Below are 19,072 nucleotides of genomic sequence, written 5' to 3'. Positions count from 1 at the left end.
GGAAAGGAAGGAATGGAATGATAATAAAATCTGACCAGAGAGTCCGAGACAGCCAGACTGTGACTGGTCATTAATCAAAAACAACCACATAAGACCAATCAAAGTTGCACCTGTTGCATTCGACAGCAGCAGATAATTATTGTTTACATTTTGTTCCTGAGGCCTCTCAGCTTCTCAGGAGAAAAAATCCTAGCAAAAGGATTTTTCATAAAATATGTCAGGGGTCATGGTCAGTTCATAGGGAGAGGGAATAGGGGTCATGGTCAGTTCACAGGGAGATGGGAATGGGGGTCATGGTCAGTTCACAGGGAGATGGGAATGGGGGTCATGGTCAGTTCGTAGGGAGACAGGAATGGGGGTCATGGTCAGTTCAGCACCCCAGGTTTGGGGTCCCTCCCATGGGAGACAGTTCTCTGTGAACTTCTCTGACATGAGTCCATCCCACAGGCAACAGCCCCGCTCAAACTGCTGCAGTGTGGGTCCCTCTGCCTTCCAGGACAGCTGCTCCAGCCTGGGAGCAGAGCACCTCAGCCACAGGCTCACAGCCTCCTCCCAGGCATGCCCCTGCTCTGCCCTGGGGCACCTCCATGGGCTGGAGGTGGATCTCTGCATCCCCTTGGGCTGCAGGGGCACAGCTGCTTCACCATGGTCCTCACCACAGGCTGCAGAGCAATCTCAGCCCTAGTGCTTGGAACACCTCTTCCCCTCTTCTCCTTTTCCACTGACCCTGGTGGCTGCAGAGTTGTTCCCCTCACAGGTTTTCACCCTGCTCTTTGGCCACAATTACAACTACGCCACAAATTTGTTTTTATTTCTTCTTAAATCTGTTTCACAGAGGCATTATTACCCTATCTGACTGGCCCAGCCCTGGCCAGCAACTTGTCCATTTTTTTGGAGCCACCAGGGATTGGCTCTGCTGGACATGGTGGAAGCTTCTGGCAGCTTCTCACAGAAGCCACCCCTGCAGTCTCCTCCCAAAACCAGGCCATGCAAAACCACACAGAGCCCTCCAAGGCATCATTTCTGTTACCTCACCAGTCTGCAGGCACAGCTAAAGCACAAAGAGCACAAACTTCATCCAGTTTCTGATGGGAGCAGGTGAAATCCTGTCCAACACCACAAAGACTGGCTCTGAACAAACCACATATTTTATTGTAAAAAAGGAAACAAAAGTCAGGTCATCATTTCAGTCCTTAGCTCCCAAACACCTCTGTTTTCTGTGGAGGTTTTATGTCCATCCTTTGAATTTGGGAATGTTTCAATCAAAGGTGATCCTGAAGCTGCGCTCCTGCTCCTTGCGGCGACTCTCACAAACCTTGGTCACCTCTTCCACCTTCCTCTGCAGCACAGCTGTGGCAGAAACAAGAATTAATGTCACAGTCACCCCAAAACACAACCCTGCACAGTTCTGCCTGCAGAATAAAAAATATTTTCTTGTTGACAGTCACTCAGATATGACAAAGCAGGAGGAAAACACAACCCAAAGCACTGCCAATAAGAAAACTTTTTCATTATTGAATGGCAGAGGAAAAAATTGGTCTACTTTCTAGGAAAATTTAAAGGAAATGGATAGCTATTTTCACACACATTCTATAAAGAATTCAGGTGTCACAGGAGCTGTATCAGATTTCCTAAAAAAAGGCATGTTTGGAATGCGGAGCTTAGCAGCAGTGCTATGAAAGAAAACACCTAATTAGATCCCGACCTAAGCCAATAATTCTGTGTGAACACAGAGAACAGCAGGCCTGCTTTCACACAAGCAGTTACCCCAGGTGTGAGCATTTCCCAGCACTGCAGCCAGGCAGTGCACTCGGGCTGCTGAGAGGAGAGCTGCTTCATTCTGCCGTGCCCCCGTGTGGCTGCTACCAGTTAAAATCCAAACGGCACAGAATTCCAGAATCCCTCACCAGGAGGCACTGTCCCAGGGAGAAAAACTCCTTTTTTCTGTCTTTAGTATGACTCGTGTCAAATGTTCACTCCTGAATGCATCTCTCTGTGCATTGGATCTCAAGCTTTTGAGGCTGTGAAATTCCCAGATTATTCCTCCAATTACCCCACCTGCAGATAAAGGCAGGCTGCTCCATCCTGGCTGGATGAGGCTTCCCATTTTCAGATTCAAGGGATGATAACACTCAACACACAGACCTCCCCTCATCAATTTTCCTGCATCACAAGCAAACCCCACACTCCTTTAGAAGTTGAACTACTTAACATTGGTTTGACACAATGAATAAGGTTTTTAAGTTCTCTGCTTCGCACTGACACATTTCAAGGAGAGCTTTTTGGGTAAAAAATACCAGTTGTCAGGAGTAACTTCTGAGCAGAGGCCTCTAATCAGGCACAGCAGGAGAATTCAAGCCCAGAAGGGACAGTGCCACTGAAGGGGAGGAGGAACACTCCTCAGGCATCCTCAGGAATTCAGGGATGAACAAACATTCACATACAGGCTCCTGCTTCCCATTCACAGTCCCAAAAGGCTGCAGGACAAAGCTTACCTGAATTCTGGTCAATCCACTGCAGGGAATCCATGTGTGCATTCAAAATTTTACAGATCTGCTGAAGCTGAGCAGAGAGAGAAGGTGCAAGTCAGCTGTGAGACTGCATAAACAGCAAGAGGAGTCAAAGGCAAGTTTCTCCTTGCCCAGCTTCCCTAAGGCAGCAGCCACTTGGCCAGGGAAGTGTGTGCAGCAAGGCTGCTACTTTGCTCCTCCAAACCAGCAAGAAAACTGCACAGTTTAGAGCATATGTCTGGGGCTTTGGTTTATTTTAATTTAGCCCTAGGAACCAGCAGAACATTCCTCACCTCAGGCTTGAAGTGGCAAAATTGAAAATGAATGTGGAAAAACTCAGTCTGCAATACTGAAGTGAAACTTTTACTGAAAAAAAAGCTTCTCAGTAAAGCCATAAGAAGCAACAAAATCAATTTAATAGATATCAGAAGGAGCTGGTTATTCAGATCTTGTTTAATGAGGATATTAAAAACAGTATAAAGTATGAGTGGAGTATCCACATGGGGACAAATGAAGAGTGAGAACATTTCAATATCCTTTGCCTCTTCAGCAATATAAAATAAAAGCTTGCACTTACAGGGTCACTTGTGTCTGCTGGGCCTCCTGATGTGTTCAAGTGATCAATGATGTCCTTCAGATCTTGTGCCATGCGCTTCAGCTGAGCATCGATGTTTTCAGCCAGTTTGTAGCTGCAGAGCACACAGGAAACAAGATCAGAATGGTTAAAGAAAACCCTCAGGACCTGCTTGCAGTCACAGCAACTGTGGGCAATCAGAATGAGCTTCCACATCTGCAGCCAAGAGCAGCAGAGACCTGGGAACAGCAGCCAGAGAGGCTCCAAACCCACATGAAGGGACTCCCAACCCCTGTCTCCCTTGATCGACACACGGAGAAAGACAAGCAAGAGAGGGCAGGACTATGAGTAAAATCTAAGATAACATGCACAAAACAGGATTAAATATCTGACAGCAGCCACTGCTTGTTCAATCCTGTCCCCCATCCCAGCTCCACGTGCTGCTGGCTGCTGTGAGCCCAGCACAGTGCCCATCCCCATCCCCAGCAGGTCGGTGCCTCACGTCCTCTCCCGTTCCTCATCCGCGTGCTGCAGGTAGATGGTCCCGCTCTGCTCCTTCACAGACTCCTCCAGAGGGGTCAGCAAGTCCTCCAGCTCCTTCTGCTGGGACAGAATGAAGTCCAGTTCCTGATCCAGCCTGCAAAGAGAAATGCCAACTGCTTCCCTTTCGTGTTGCAGACATTGCAGAGCTGTCCCACAGCCAGGCAGGACAATGCAGAGAAGAAATAAAATCATTTCAAGTGCTCATGGTCACCTACCTCTTCTGGTCAACCTTCACCTTCTCTACTTCTCTGTGTAAGGAAGTAATCTGGAAACAGAAGACATTTCATTACACCCTGAAAACCAAGAAGTCAGCTCTGCAAAGAAGAGAGGTGTGAGGGAGAAAGCAGCACCGTGCAAGTTCTGCTGGAAATGAGAGACGGACGCAAAGATTTAGAGACCCAAGAGGGAATAAGGGAATAATGACCCTCCCTTATTCCTTACTCCTCATCACTAATCCACCCCAGTGATGGAATAAACTTGGAATAATCCCCCACAAGAGAACTTGGTGTCACAGAGCAAAGGCACAGAACACATTCCCAGCTCCAAGGCCTAAAGGCCAGAACAGACACACAGAGACTGTGAAAAGCACCCAGGGGAGCTCACAGCTATCTGTACCATGTTCTAGATGCCTGTGGCACCTGTAACAGAGCCCCTGAAGGAGCCAAGCCAGCAGAATGAGGTTGCTCTGGAGGCCTCCTCACCTTCTCCCCGTTCTCGATCAGCATGCGGTCCCAGGCATTGACTTGTGTGGCCTGATGCAGGAAGTGCTTCTCCTGGTCCTCCAGCTCCAGGCTCCACTTGTTGATCAGACTCTCCAGCTGGGCATAAGTCATCACTGGGGGGGCACTGAGAGGAGTGAGGGCAGCACAGGACATGAGGTCAGGACAGACAAAGACCACAACTCTCACTGATCTCCCCTTCCTGCTCCAGAGCCCAGCCTGAGCCCTGCAGCTGCTCCAGCCCAGGCAGGAAAGGGTCAATGGCAGCAAACACCCACCTGGCTGTGGTGGTTGTGGTTGTGGCAGCTGTGGAGGTCACAGCTCCAATGGCACCAGTGGTGGTCAATGGCTTCAGGTTCAAAGGGAAGCCAGAAGCAGAAGTTGTCCCTGCAGGAAGAGATTCCAGTCAGGCAGCAGAAGGGGACACAGCTGGCACCTCTCTAACAGAGAGCAGCTCCAGGGTGCCCATGGCTGGGGAGCTGCAGCAGATCCCTCTGAAGGGAACAACAGCAGATCCTACATCAGTCAAGGAGGGAATGAAAACATCCCCAGCCCAACCCCTTGTCAACATCCCCATGTTTTACTGCTAGAACCAAGAACTGCCAGCACACCCAGCTCCTCCCCTGCACCTCTGCAGTGGGTGAGAGAACTTCTGTGTTTCCTCAAAGAGGTGGAAAAGGATCAGAGAAAGACAGACTGTGGATTTCAGTTACTTGAGGGCTTTACAAATCACAGCTGCTGAGCTGCTACTCTGACATGGCCCTTTACACCTGTACAGAGCACTGAATTCAGTCTCCCTTCTCTCCAGGGACTTTCAGCATCCTGTTCCTACCTGTGGCAGTGCTTGTGGTGGCAGCTGTGGTTCCAGGAACCTTTAATCCAAAGCCAAGTGTCCCCACACTGGCTGTCCCAGTGGAACCAGTGGAAGTGGCACCCACTGTGAAAAGAAGACACCATTACCAGGTTGCATGAGCCATGGAATGCAGGGCCTTTGGAGAAGCTGTGCCCAGCCTGCTCCCCTCTCCCTGCAGCAGCCCCAGCCCCAGGGGAGCAGCAGCCCAGCCCCAAGGGAGCAGCAGCCCCAGCCCCAGGGGAGCAGCAGCAGCCCCAGCCCCAGGGGAGCAGCAGCAGCAGCAGCCCCAGCCCCAGGGCAGCAGCAGCAGCAGCAGCCCCAGCCCCAGGGGAGCAGCAGCAGCAGCCCCAGCCCCAGGGGAGCAGCAGCAGCCCCAGCCCCAGGGGAGCAGCAGCAGCCCCAGCCCCAGGGGAGCAGCAGCAGCCCCAGCCCCAGGGGAGCAGCCCCAGCCCCAGGGGAGCAGCAGCAGCAGCCCCAGCCCCAGGGGAGCAGCAGCCCCCTGGCTGCCCCTGGATTGCCCCAGGGACAAACCTGCCTGCAGAGACTCACGTGAGAGGCCCGTGGTGCTGGAGGAGGCCGGGGCTGAAGAAGTTGCCACAGATGCAAACAAGGAGGGCCCCGTGGAGCCCAGCACTGAGGTGGTGCTGGTGGTGGAGGCCGTGCTGGCAGCTGTGGATGTCACTGCAGGGACAAACAGCTCCAGCTGTACAAGCAGAGCACACTGAGCTCCCAGCCCCTGCACAACAACCCTGCTGGGAGGGTGCCACCAACTGCCCAGCCACACCTGGTTCTTGGCCATGTCAGCATTTTAACTTTATTTTCCTCTTATTCTCCCTCCCCTCCCTGTCTTTCACAATCTGCCCCTTTAAGATTGTGCCTCCCTTCCCCTGTGCTCCCCAAACAAGCACAGAACAGATTCTGGCGTGTGGGACACGATCAGAACCACAGGACACACTGTGCAATGGCTCTGAGAGCTGTCACAGATTCCCACTGCCAGGGCAAACCCACAGGAACAAACACTTGTGGCCCCTTCCCACACCCCAGTATAAGAGATTTGACTAATTCTAACAGACAGCTATGGCCAGGAGGAGAGCAGAATCCCCAAAGCCTTGAGGAATTGTTTTCTAGAACAGCTTCCTACCTCCCAGCTTGGCTCCAAAGCTCAGGCTGGGTGCCTGGCTGGTGCTTGTGGTCAGTGTTGCTGTGCTTGTACTGGTGACTGCTGTTGAAGGCTGAGCCCCAAAGGTCAGACCTGGAACCAGGAGCAAAAGGAAAAGATGGAATTCCTTCCTCCAGGCTAAAGAGCAATTGCTGCCCAGCACTGCAGCCCCTGGACAGGCCTGGCAGAAACACCTCTGGCTGCAGCCCCTCGCTGCTCTCTGCCCCAGCACAACCCAGGGGATGCAGAATCTGCAACCCCATTCCACCCCTTAGATATCCCATGCCAAAGGCTCCCAGCCCGCAGCTGCCCCCCAGGGCTGTGTCACAGCGCAGGGCAGCTGAGACAGCCACAATACACAGACTGTCACCATACAATTTCAGAAGGTTTCAACCCACACAAAGAAACACCAAACCACTTCAGGAGGCCTCAGGGCTAAAGAGCAAGTGTCTGCTCTTCTTGCTCTTCAGCCCAGCTTTTTACACCCCTCATGTTGATGTAGTGCCACTGTGTGCCCTCTGTTCCCTCTGGTGGTTGCTCAGCACACCTGGGCACTCCATGGCTCATTGCTGTCAGTGCTGCTCACCTGCTGCTCACAGCTGTGCCCACTGGGGATGAGGCTGGGCATCCCAGTGACCCCAAGCTGTGCCTACAGCCCCATCCCAGTGACCCCAAACTGTGCCTACAGCACAGCCCCATCCCAGTGACCCCAAACTGTGCCTACAGCCCCATCCCAGTGACCCCAAACTGTGCCTACAGCACAGCCCCATCCCAGTGACCCCAAACTGTGCCTACAGCCCCATCCCAGTGACCCAAACTGTGCCCACAGCCCCATCCCAGTGACCCCAAACTGTGCCTACAGCCCCATCCCAGTGACCCCAAACTGTGCCTACAGCACAGCCCCATCCCAGTGACCCCAAACTGTGCCTACAGCCCCATCCCAGTGACCCAAACTGTGCCCACAGCCCCATCCCAGTGACCCCAAACTGTGCCCACAGCCCCATCCCAGTGACCCCAAACTGTGCCTACAGCCCCATCCCAGTGACCCCAAACTGTGCCTACAGCACAGCCCCATCCCAGTGACCCCAAGCTGTGTGCCCGTGTCCCAGTCTGACCCTCCACACCCCCCAGGCTGCTCACCCACCTGAGGGCTGCCCCCCGAGGCTGAAGGGCGCTGCTGTGGGGGTGGCAGCTGCCAGGGTGGCCGTGCTGGTGCTGGCAGCAGCCGCAGGGGCCGTGCCGAAGCTCAGCCCTGCCGACGTGGCCGCTGGGCCGATGCTGAACCCGGCCGTGCCCGCCTGGCCCGTGGTGCCACTGGAGAAGGTGAAGCCTCCTGGGGTCCCAGAGGGAGCCGTGCTGCTGCTGCTGCTGGCAGCAGAGCCAAAGGTAAAGCCAGACGAGGCTGCTGCCTGGCTCGAGGGGGTGCTGGTTGCAGCAGGGGCACCAAAGGAAAAGCTCCCCGTGACTGCAGGAGCTGGAGTGGCAGTGCTGGCTCCAAAGGTCACTTTTGGGGTGTTTGCCCTAGGGAGGAAAGAACAGAAAGGAAGCCATTCTGCTTGAGGCACACATCCACCCAAGTCCACAGCTGGCTTCCTCCCTGAGCATTTGCTGACAGCAGAAGCCTTTCAGAGAGCTGCACACCTGGCCAGGCTGTGTCCCAGTTCTGACAAGAGACTCCATCCAGCTGCTGGCACCTGCCACCCCCCTCAGGGCTCATTCTACCGCCTGTCCCTTCATTGCCTCCACCCACCCAGGTACCACAGGGCGTTCTATGGAGCACACGTGAAGCTGCTGCTGCTTCTCTCAGCTCACCATTTCCACTCCCTCTCCACAAGGCTGTTTTTTTCCTGCTCGTCCCCATTTGAGCTCCCTTCCCACAGCTCCCATCTGGCAAGCTTTGCCAGCAGCAGCTCTGCAGAGCCGCTCCAGGACTCGCCGCCTTTCCTGATCGGCAAATCCCTCCCAAACTGCCGGGAAAGCATTCCGAGCACTCCGGATCCGGCTCAGAGAGAACGAGACGTTTGATATTGGGCAGCAGAGCTTCAGCATTTCTGCGTGCTCGCGTCTCCAGCCCCGTTCCAGCCGGGATCGCGGAACATCTCCTTCCCCCCGCTGCGGGAGCTCCCGTGCGAACGGAGCGGGGCCGGGGCTCGCCGAGCCCTGCGGGGCGCTGGGAAGAGCCGGCACAAGGGCCAGGGCTCGCTCCGAGCAGCTTTGCCCGCAGAGCCCTCGCCCGGCACCCACAGGACGCCGCTCCCTCCGTCCCCCCGTCCGTCCCCCTGTCCGTCCGTCCCCGCCCGGGCCCGGCTCTCACCCCATTGGGAAGGCGGCGGCTGCCGTGGCGGCGGGGGCCGCGCTGGCCGAGCCGAAGCTGAAGCTGGAGGGCTGCGCGGCCGTGCCCGGCCTGCTGAAGGAGAAGAGCCCGGCGGGCTGGCTGCCGCCCGCCGCCGGCGCCGCGCTGCCGAAGCTGAAGCCGGTGGAGGCGGGGGCGGGCGCCGGCGCGGAGAAGGAGAAGCCGCTGGTGGCCGTGGTGGCGTTGGCGGCGGCTCGGGGCGCGCCCAGGCCGAAGGCGCCGCCGGGCGCGGCCGCCCCGAAGCTGAACTGGCTCATGGCCGTGCGGCGGCGGCGGCAGCGGCGCGGGCCGAGCTCCGGCAGCGCCCCCGGCACCGGGCCCGCGCGCCGCGATGGCGTCACCGCGCCCGGCCCGGCCCGCCCCCGCGCCTTCCCGCCCTCTGCGGCTATTGGTCAGGACGGCCGCCACTCGCGGGATGTCGGCTCCGATTGGCTGTTGGGGAGTGAGGGGCGGGGCGTGTCGGCGTTACTGTGGGGACGGGGACGCGGCTGCGGGAGCGGAGTGAGGGACGGGAAGAGACCGGAGTGAGGGACGGGGAGAGAGAGACCGGAGTGAGGGACGGGGAGAGAGAGACCGGAATGGGAGACAGGGGACAGCGGGACCGGGTGTAGGACAGGGGACACCGGGACCCCAGGGGGCAGCTGGAGCTCCCTCAGGGGATGTTTAGGTTGGTATCTGCAATGGTTCTTCCCCCAGAGGTGGTCGAGCACGGGAACAGGATCTCAGGGAGTGGTCACAGCCCCGGGGCTGGCAGAGTGTAAAGAGCATTTGGACAGCGCTCCCAGGTATTGTATTATTATTATTTTTTGCCCCCGACGAGGGGAGAGAATGATGCATCTGACTCCGTCTTATCAGAAGGCTAATTAATTTCTTTATTATACTATGTTATTCTATATAATATTACACTATGTTTCATTCCGTCTAAACTGGATCTGCAAGCACTCAGCTCTGCACACACTGCACAGAATCTGGTGACTGTCAGTGACAGTCCCAACACACACACACACACCTGGCCCTGACAGGCCAAGGAAACAAAACTCCATCACTCTGGGTAAACAATCTCCATGTTGCATTCTACTTTGGCACAAACACAGGCACAGCAAATGAGATAAGAATTGTTTTTTCTTTTTCTGAGGTTCAGAGAATGTGAAACCCAGAAATATTCTTGGGATGAATTGTGCCTTGCCTTTCTCTGTGAAGAGAAATGTGGCGACACCCAGGCACGTGCTGGGGCTCGGGCTGTCCTGCCCAGGGCCAGGAGCTGGACTCACTGATCCTGATGGGTCCCCTCCCACTCAGCATATTTTTTGATTTTATGTTCCATATTCTTTGATTTTATGTTCCATATTCTTTGATTTTACGTTCCATTTTACATGTTTTGTCATCACACACACAGGAACTTAGCTAAACTTTTCCTTCCCGAGCACACAGCAGGAAAATTGTGCTCTACAGGCTGTTCCAAGCACAGTTGGTTCCTGCTTCATCTGCCACTTGTTTCCCCTGCACAGGTGAGCAGTGGCTATGGATTTGGACAGCATGTTCTCAGGCTCTTCTCTGCAGAGCCTCGCCAAACTGCTGCGTGATGCTCCAGAACAGGATGATGATGGTGGTGATGATGATGATGTGGTGAGCCTTTCATGAGAATTGCTGCTTCTTTTATATATTGTACCATAGCCTTATCTTTTTAGTCAAGGAGAAGCAAATCTCTTTTTCTCCAGGGTGAGTAAAAGCAGAATGAAAACTGTGCTGGTGTTCTCAGGGGTCCCAGGACGAGGGAAGAGATGAGAATCTTGACTCCATGTTTCAGAAGGCTGATTTATTATTTTATGATATATATTACATTAAAAGAAAATTATATATTAAAACTATACTAAAGAATAGAAGAAAAGATTTTATCAGAAGGCTTGGAAGGAATAGAAAAGAATGATAATAAAATCTTGTGACTGACCAGAGAGTCCAAGCCAGCTGACTGTGATTGGCCATTAATTAAAAACAACCACATGAGAGCAATCACAGCTCCACCTGTTGCATTCCACAGCAGCAGATAATCATTGTTTACATTTCATTTCTGAGGCCTCTCAGCTTCTCAGGAGAAAAAATCCTAACGAAAGGATTTTTCATAAAATATGTCAGTGACAGAAAACCTTAGAAGGTTTTGGTCTGAGTGAAACAGCTTGAGGATCCTTTCAGAGTAACAAGCTCTTGAGAATGAGCAAAATGCCCCAGGAAAACAAGGAGACATTGTGAGCACAACATGTGAGGGAGGTTTAGTTTTTCAGCCTGAAGGAAAAGAGAACATGGACTTGAAAGAGCTAAAGAGCTTCAGATACTTCAGGCTTCCCCTACTTTTCCCTGAACTCTGCTGGAGATGAAGGCAATTACAGCCAGATATGAGGGGAAAAATTTGCTGCTCAGCTTCTGAGTAAGGACCAAAATACCCAGAGGCAACTGAGTGTATTAATTGCATATGTCAGGCATTGAAGAGCTGCAGAGATAATTGATCACTGAAGTACAGCAGGTGTTTGGTGGTTGTAAAATAGGGAAAGGGGAACAATCATTCTAAGGTGCATAATCTGAATGAACAATGAGAGAAATATCTGATTGTGTTCTTCTGTATCAATTCCTCTCAGGAGCAGATAAAAATCACAGTGTTTAGAGAACATGCATTATTCCTGCAACATGCAACACCTGATTTTATCCAGGCCTGCCTGTGTGCTGGGAAGAATTATTCCCAGGAGCCACAAAGGTGCCAGCAATGTAGAAGGCCTGTGTGAAGGTTCAAAACTTGGCCAAGTCCCTCAGAATTTTGAACAGATCATATTATGACATCTATAAAAAAAGAAAAAACAAACAAAAAAAACCCCCACACACAAAACCAAAAAAAAGCCCAAAAAACAAACAAAAAACACGAACAAATAAAACCCAAAAAACAAACAAAACCCCAAACAAACAAACAAAAAAACCAGATAACCAAAAAAAAAACCAAAAACCAAATAACAAAAATGGAAATACCTGACTGTTCCTCCAAATCATTGCTCAACAAAGAGCTGACCAGCCCCAGTAGTGGCAATGCAAGTGATATTTGGGATAAAAGGGGTGCATATCCCTTGAAGTTTTCTTTCAGTGGGTTACAGATGTGGTCCTTCACACCCCAAATATCCTCCAGCTGTTTAATGCCTGCCTTTTAAACCCTGCATTATTGCTGTACATCTCTGCAGTAAACATCCTGATTTTAAAAGGAATTTGTTTACATCTTATTAATAAAATGAATGACACTTCAGAGACAGAAATGGAAAGTTGCCACAAGAGATGTCAATTAAGTCTGACTCAATCTGGGTAAATTGAAATCTTTATTTTGATTTAATTTAATGCTCTGTGCATATGAGGCACTTTTATTGAACCAAGGAATCTTCATATATAGAGAAATGCCTCACATTGGCCTATTAGCACTAAATTGATTCATAATTAGAGGAAAATGTTCTTGCCTCATGATCTCTACAGTAAAAAGCAATCCAAATGTTGTGATGGGGCTTTCATGTAGCACCCTTGGTTTCCTGTAATATTTTCATGGCAGGCAAAGCATGGAAATTTTGCCAAAATGCCATGGAAACCAAAACTCACAAAGCACATCTGTCTGTATGGCTGGGCTTCTGTGGGTCCTGCTTCAACCCAGTGTGTCAAGGTCACTTTCTGCTGTGTGAGAGTGAAGAAATGAGAATTTTCAGTGGTTCACTCATGAAACTGTGGGATAATGTGTTTTCAATTCCATCAGGGATTTGTTTGACCTTAGATGATGTGTTGTATTTACAGACATCATGGTTGTAACCAAGCTTGGCTCTATAAAAATTGATTTAAGATGCTCTTGCCTTTCTTTGCAGCCACGCTGTTCTGTTGCTGCCATGACTCCTGGGAGTGTTGGACCAGTCAAAAAAGAGACCAGCAGTAAGGAGAAGCATTTGTGTGTTTTGGCATTCAGTCTCATTTACAGTTCAGCTTTTTTTTTTTTTTTATTTAAAATTTAAATTTTAAATTCTGCTGAATTTAGAATTCATTTACAGCAGACTGTAACAGCTATAAAAGAGGGGTCAGTGATGTTTGAGATGGGCATAGCATGACACTCTTTACAATTACACTGTAAAATTATTCCTTTCCTGAAAGCTTAACTCTAAAACATGCAAAGAGGAGCAGAAAGGGTAATGCCAGAGCAGCCTCCAGTGTAAATTATAGTAGTTCAGAGCACAGCCTGGTCAGGGGCTGCAGGGATCATAACTGAGCAGCAAAAGCTCCATAGAAGAACTCAGGAAAGACAGGAAGGCAGTTTTGGCAGAGACTTGGCAATGTTAGTGTTAAGGTTTTTTGGAGCTGAGGCTGTCACATTATTGAGCCCTGAGAAAGCCCCACAAGGGCCAGGGTGAGTTTTGCAGGAAAGGAACTGTGGCAAATAAAATAGATTATTTTTGCTTTTATTGCTATCCAACAATAACCAGAGATTCTAATCCAAAATCTTCAAGTTTCACATTTGCCAGCTTACCAAAAGAATGTTTTTCCATGCAGCACAGACATAAACCATACTATTCTGCCCAAAAACTTTCATGTGTCTTCAGCACCTTATCTGGGCTGTGCCCAATAATTAATGGAATGAGCTGGATTTCTGTGTGAGGAGGTGATCCTCTTGTGAATGACTCTGCTCACTGAAAATCTCATGTCAGGGGGCTTGTGGAAGATTAGTATTTCATCCCTCTACACTTTACTGATTTTGAAGTGCTTGATATTATATGCCAGAAAGGAGGATTTCCAGGAAATAAAGGTTGGGTAAAGAAGATTTAAGTGAAAGGAAAACATCCTCCCTCTGCAAATCCTCATTCATAAGAGAGTAAGGTGAAGAAGACTGTAATCATTACCTAGAATGCTTTTAATGCAAAGATTTTTCTAAAGCCTAGAAATACTTTTCCAGGCTTTAGAAAAGGATTTTCTTTCTTTTCCTTTTTTTTTTTTTTCATTCTTGAAAAATATTCTAAGCTTTCAGCAACACTTGAGGAACAGAGACATTTCAAAATGTGTCAGTGAGATTTTTCTCCTCACTCACAGGTACTTTTCAAGTGAAATCTGAAAACAAGAAAACCATTTGGAATACAGAGGAGGTCCCAGAAGGATCTGAATTTGATGATACATGGGACCCTAGAGAAAAGCCAGAGTAAGAAAGCTGAGACTGCCTGTGTGGGCTTCACATAGCATTAATGGAAATGAGAGTTAAACAGCATCTGCAGCCAGCTGAAAAGATTGTGTTGTGCAAGAAGAAAGGAAAGATATCAGTGTTGCATCTAAAGCAATATGTGAAGAATGGTTTTAACCCCTCTCTTGAAGTCTTCTGATCTCAGAACAGAAACTTTGTGTTGGTTTTTCCAGCATAAGTTTATGTGCAGTGTCAGTTACTTGTATAAAGTGGGATTAGGAGGGGAAGTAGGTCAGAAAAACGATTTATTAACTTTAAAATATGCCATTTGTGTGAAATACCTGCTTTTTCCTGCTGCAACTGAGATGCATCCATTTTTCCATACTCAGAAATTCATAAAGTACTCCAATGTATATTTGCATTTCAAAGATTTAAGCTCTTTAGAGACAAATAGTACTGCAGAAGGAAAGCTGTGTGCAGGCAATTTTGAGCTCTTAAATCTTGTCACTCAATCTTAGTATGTCAAAGCACAACTTAAAACCAGAGCCTTTTCCCTTGCTTATAGAAAAACAGTAGCAAAAAATATTCTTGAAATCAGGCATGTGAATTGGAGTTTGTAGAGGTCAGAAAGCCCTGAGGGTCATTCCATAAAGCAGATTTTGCGTTTCCAATCATTGTTTCAATGTCCTGAAGTGTTAAAGGCTGGAGCACATGGGCTGTGGCCCATGATGCTGCCCATTGCTATCAGAATCTTCACTTTTTCCTGCATGTAAGTCAGGACATGAGGAGTCCAATTTCCTAGTTAAACACAGGACTTGAGACCCACCTGAGCAGGGACTCAGCCTTTCTGGAAATAATTTGGAATTCACCCTCATGCACAGTTGTCCCTGAAATGGTCACTGTCAGGTACAGAACACACTGTCAGTATTGTGGGCACAGAGAAGTTTTTCTTGTGCTGTTCTTTGACCCTTCCCCTCTGCAGTGCTTCTCCAGCCTCAAGCACTTCTGACCCTTGTTGCACAGATGAAGAGAGAGAATATAAGTCTTTGCAATAGTTCATCAAATGAAGCAAAGAAAATATGCTAAAAGGAAAACAGATGGCTACAGAGGTGCATCCAGAGCTATTAGACACACTGACTTAGGAATTATTCCATATGCAGATGCACACTGGAGATGTGAAAGATTTTCTAACAGCTTAGACAAGTGATCCACCCCAATAATTTTGCTGAACTTAGTAGGAGTAGCATATGTTATAAATACAAATTCAGCTTTCCTTTCCTCATTCATTAAGAACCAAGAGCAAGGGAATATGTGATTCTACATTTTGTAGATGTGAAGGAGAAGAAAATAAATGTTAGCTGAATGCAAAACTACAGTCTGGCTTTAAAGTGCTATGCTCAGGCTGCAAGAATATGCTAAAGGACAGGACAGAACACATGTAATTGTGGCATCCCCCTTTTCAAATCCATTCCCCAGGAGTTTGTGGTGTTTGACTTGTTGATAAGCATTAGGAAGCATTTCCTAGTCCTGCCAAGGCTGGCTGGGGAAGCAGAGGCAGCACAGTGAGAGCTTTGGGAGGTGGAATGAGTGATTTTAGCCTGTCTTCCAGCTGTCCCAGTCATGGCTCTGAACAGAAACACAGTGCAGATGGATTGGAGCCTTGAAGGGAGACTGCAAAGGAGGAGAGACAGTGTGAGGAGGATTTAGAGTCCTCTGAGAATCACAGCCTCCTTCAGCCTCCTGCTCCAGTATTCCTAGGCAATGGCTTCTCTTTGGCAGGTATGAGATTTCCTTCAAGCAGCACGTGGGAACAGAGGATGTCTTCTTTGGGATGACTGGGAAAGACCCCTCCACTGCCTGCTGTGAGGATATAGTGGTGAGCTGAGCCTGGAGCTCTGGTCCCTTCCCTGTGCTCTTTCTCTGCCTTTCCCCCCTCCCCATCTTTCTGAGGGGCAGAATGTAAACACCAAGCTCCACTGCTGCCTTTGATTGACCTCCTGTAGCATTTTCTCGTGGTTCTCCAAGCATTTTTAGATGACATTTACACTTGCTAACCTGAGGAACTTGTGTATCTCCTCAAGGACCAATTGTGCTCAAGGCAATCTCTGCAAATGCATATGCCCCATATGAACTTAAAGGGAATAAAATGTAGCTCTAAGATGAAGTTTCATCTTGGACACAGTTTTGGAAAAGAGAGGGGCTGGGAAGGAGATTTTTTGCATCTTCCTGCATTTTTTACAAGGTATGTGGGCTAGCAAAATGCTACAGTGCTGACAGCCTTTAAAGTTGCAGCTATCAGATCCTGCTTCATCATTATATAATCAAAGACCTCCCTGGTTTCTGAGCTCCAGGACAGGTAGAAGTGCTGTGTTATCTTTCTAGAAGAAGCAAACTGTCCCTGCAATGCACAAAGCCTGAGGCTTTGCTGAGTGTTGAACACCTGTCAAGCACATTAGCAGCTCAGGAACTGGAAGAGAATAGGATATCAATACACATCACTAAGCTATTGAAAGCAGTCATTATCACTGTCGGATTTGCTCTGATACAAATTACCTACTCAAAACGTTGCTCTTTGATACTAGCATTGAAATATTCATGAAAATGAGCTCTTTTATGGCTTTTAGGGCAACATATGTAATCACAGCTTTACCTCTGCCCATCGTTTCAGATTAAAATCAAGCTGCCAGAGACAAAGTACTCCGACATCACATTAGACATCCAGGACAAGGTTCTTGACCTTCGAACTCCCAAAAAGTAAGTGCAGCACAATTGATAAAAGTCCAGTTAATATCCTGTTTGAAATGGGGTTTAGCTAAGCTTTTAACTGCAGTCTGTGTGGACAGCTAAAGATTGCATTATTAATTACTTGTGAGAAATAAATACAGAAAAACCACCCATAGTCCATCCATAGGTGTGCAATCTGCTGGCTTTGAATCTGTGATACTGTCCAGTAAAAAGCTTTGGGACACATTTTGGCTACTTAAACAGCAAGTATCAGGGGCTCAAAACATCTGGCAAAAAGCTGCCCAAGATCTTGAAAGACTTAGTCTAGTATTCCTAAGCACTGATTTGTACAAATACTTATGACTAAAGGTGGTAAAAAAGGTGCAGATAAATTTTCAGTAGCTGAAAGCCAAATTATGGACGTACCCAAGCACAAATGCAGAAATGGAAATGTTACAAGGTTTTCTAGAGTTTTCCTTTGATTTTTTTAAATAGGGCTATTTCAAGCCTACAAAGATAACTGATAATACACTCTTGGATTTCTCAGTCTTCCTCCATCTCTCCCTCAGTGTGCAATTCGCCTCTCTGAGATTTCCAGATAATTCCTATGTCTGTTTTGCTCAAAGTCCTTCTTCACAAAGACTGTTTTTATAAGAAACCTTAATCCTCTCTGGGCTGACTTGCTGCACTGAATGGGGTGTGGGAAGATCTATATGAGAATAGCCTTCTGCAGATAAATTCCAGGAGCAGGCCATGGATTAAGGCCTAAATAAGTCCCCAGCAGACTAACTATAGAAAAGCCATTTTTCTCTGCTAAAACCAGGCAAATTCAGTTACCCTGTGCTTAGTTTTAACCCAAGGATGCAACAGGAGTGGAAGAAGGTTTGGGAATGTTTGTTTTGAAATTGGAAAATTGGGAGGAATAATTGTTCAGCTAATGACTTGCTGAACCTATGGGCAGTAAAAGAAGGAGCTTAATGCAATGCTGCAGATGTAGGAAAACCTCAGCATCCTTTTCCTTTTGCAATTCTATCCTTTTTTGGTGACTCAGATTTGCCATTATCTTCTCAGTACCCAGCTGTCTCTAGTCACAAGCTTAGCAAATAAAAAGTTCACCATAAATCTGATGGTTGCTTGGGTACAGCCTGAACCAGTGCTGCTTTCACAAATATAAGTGCAAGTCTTCTCAGTAGGAAGGAAACAATCAAGATGTCAAGTTCTACATGCTGAAAAACTTCGTTCTCCCACAGATGGGTAAAAAGATTCCAAGCAACTGCTTCCAGCTCTGTAGTTCTGGGGCTGCTTCTAAGCCAGGCTGCTTTTAAGTGATAGAAATATTTCAATATTTCTATCAATATCCAGTTTTGCTGGGCATGAGGTGTTGCAGGAACCCCACAGCCCATCACAATAAGGAGATCTATTGGGATAACATTCCCTGGCATACTGACTGAGGAATTGCAGGAGTAATTTGCAATGACATCTCAACTGCTCACCTGATCTGAGACACTGACATCCCCTGTGTCCTCTTTTACAGCAAGCTGCTGCTGCACCTCCCCTACCCTGTGAACAGCAAGGAGGGCAGAGCTCGTTTTCTCTCTGAAGAGGAGATCTTGGAAGTCACCTTGAGAGTATCAAGGAAGTTGGATTTCATCAATTTTTCTGATGGGTAGAAAGATAGAGAAAGTTTGCAAAAACTAATGTTCTAGTTTGAAGGCTTTTGGAAACCCAACTTGTTCTGAAACAGTAGATGGCTTCCCTTGAGCAGTCCAGGGGAATGTCTCTGGAGAAATGAGTCAGGAGGAGCACAGCACCAGAGGTCCTAACAGCTGAAGCTGTCTGGCCTTTACACTGCTCTGGTTAACTTTCTGCTTCCTGCAGTCTGGAACAGACCCTGTGAGTCAGAAAGTGGGAGATTTCAGTTCAAAAGCCACAGGAAGCCTTTTGTGTGGTCATGGCTGAGGTAGCACAATGAGGCTCAGGACAATATCTGCTGCTTTGGTGCCATTTCAAAGCTTGCAAGTGCTTGCTTGTCTCCTTGCTTGGTCTCCAGTGCTGGGACTGGGGCCAGTTCAGAATCTTCTCTTGCCTATTTCTTGGTGAGAAGATCATTCTGCAGGGATCCATACCCATACCTGAGGCTCCTTTACACTGGCAGAACAAGTTAACCAGCTATAGTTGGGTTGCTGAACATCTCAGCTCTTTTGAACAGGTTTTTGACAATTTATAGTTGAGTGTTGTCTAGTCATCTGCTGTCCCTCCACCTATTTTTCTGATCTTTCTTGATCAATAAAATAACAGGTTCTAAGGAACAGTTATCTTTGCCTTCTTTATATTATGCTCTGAGAGACTTCATAAAAGTTGAGATAAGAGGAATTTTGCATAACAAAGCTTTTCTCAGAGGGCTGAAATGCTGCAAAATCTGTTCTTTGGCCTTCAGGTCCAATCTGGAGATACAGAATTGGGT

General features: G+C 48.5%; 2 protein-coding genes across 3 annotated transcripts; one reads left to right on the top strand and one right to left on the bottom strand.

Moving 5' to 3' along the window:
- Positions 1 to 1,126: 1,126 nt before the first annotated feature.
- Positions 1,127 to 9,019, bottom strand: LOC115914722 (nuclear pore glycoprotein p62-like). Its single transcript, XM_030967426.1, has 12 exons — positions 8,673 to 9,019; positions 7,503 to 7,879; positions 6,341 to 6,451; positions 5,749 to 5,880; positions 5,179 to 5,283; positions 4,625 to 4,733; positions 4,329 to 4,473; positions 3,843 to 3,892; positions 3,587 to 3,721; positions 3,088 to 3,199; positions 2,496 to 2,562; positions 1,127 to 1,350 (listed from the first exon to the last, which is right to left on the bottom strand). Exons 1-12 carry the CDS (start codon positions 8,966 to 8,968, stop codon positions 1,259 to 1,261), a joined length of 1,731 nt encoding a protein of 576 aa, XP_030823286.1. The 5' UTR covers positions 8,969 to 9,019; the 3' UTR covers positions 1,127 to 1,258.
- A 166-nt stretch (positions 9,020 to 9,185) lies between these two features.
- Positions 9,186 to 18,861, top strand: PIH1D3 (PIH1 domain containing 3). Of its 2 annotated transcripts, XM_030967439.1 has the most exons (8): positions 9,186 to 9,212; positions 9,408 to 9,496; positions 10,220 to 10,337; positions 12,590 to 12,653; positions 13,800 to 13,905; positions 15,664 to 15,760; positions 16,553 to 16,638; positions 18,143 to 18,861. In XM_030967439.1, exons 3-8 carry the CDS (start codon positions 10,233 to 10,235, stop codon positions 18,276 to 18,278), a joined length of 594 nt encoding a protein of 197 aa, XP_030823299.1. In that variant the 5' UTR covers positions 9,186 to 9,212; positions 9,408 to 9,496; positions 10,220 to 10,232; the 3' UTR covers positions 18,279 to 18,861. The 2 variants fall into 2 exon arrangements, with proteins under 2 accessions (XP_030823299.1, XP_030823301.1); XM_030967441.1 differs by lacking the exon at positions 9,186 to 9,212 and having other exon boundaries at positions 9,348 to 9,496.
- The last annotated feature ends 211 nt before the right edge of the window (positions 18,862 to 19,072 follow it).

Source organism: Camarhynchus parvulus, chromosome 4A (genome assembly GCF_901933205.1).
Source record: "Camarhynchus parvulus chromosome 4A, STF_HiC, whole genome shotgun sequence".
NCBI lineage: Eukaryota > Metazoa > Chordata > Aves > Passeriformes > Thraupidae > Camarhynchus > Camarhynchus parvulus.
Note: the sequence above shows the minus strand (reverse complement) of the source record. Positions and strands in the feature narration are given on the sequence as shown.

Bases quoted from the DNA above. Each gene is read 5' to 3' on its own strand.
- LOC115914722 (XM_030967426.1), bottom strand. From the start codon at position 8,968: ATGAGCCAGTTCAGCTTCGGGGCGGCCGCGCCCGGCGGCGCCTTCGGC. The intron at 6,452-7,502 runs GTGGGTGAGCAG...TCCTGGTTCCAG, and splicing joins CCTCGGGGGGCAGCCCTCAG to GTCTGACCTTTGGGGCTCAG. The intron at 1,351-2,495 runs GTAAGCTTTGTC...TTTCTGCCACAG, and splicing joins GTGGATTGACCAGAATTCAG to CTGTGCTGCAGAGGAAGGTG.
- PIH1D3 (XM_030967439.1), top strand. From the start codon at position 10,233: ATGGATTTGGACAGCATGTTCTCAGGCTCTTCTCTGCAGAGCCTCGCC. The intron at 10,338-12,589 runs GTGAGCCTTTCA...CTTTCTTTGCAG, and splicing joins GTGGTGATGATGATGATGTG to CCACGCTGTTCTGTTGCTGC. The intron at 13,906-15,663 runs GTAAGAAAGCTG...TCTCTTTGGCAG, and splicing joins GACCCTAGAGAAAAGCCAGA to GTATGAGATTTCCTTCAAGC.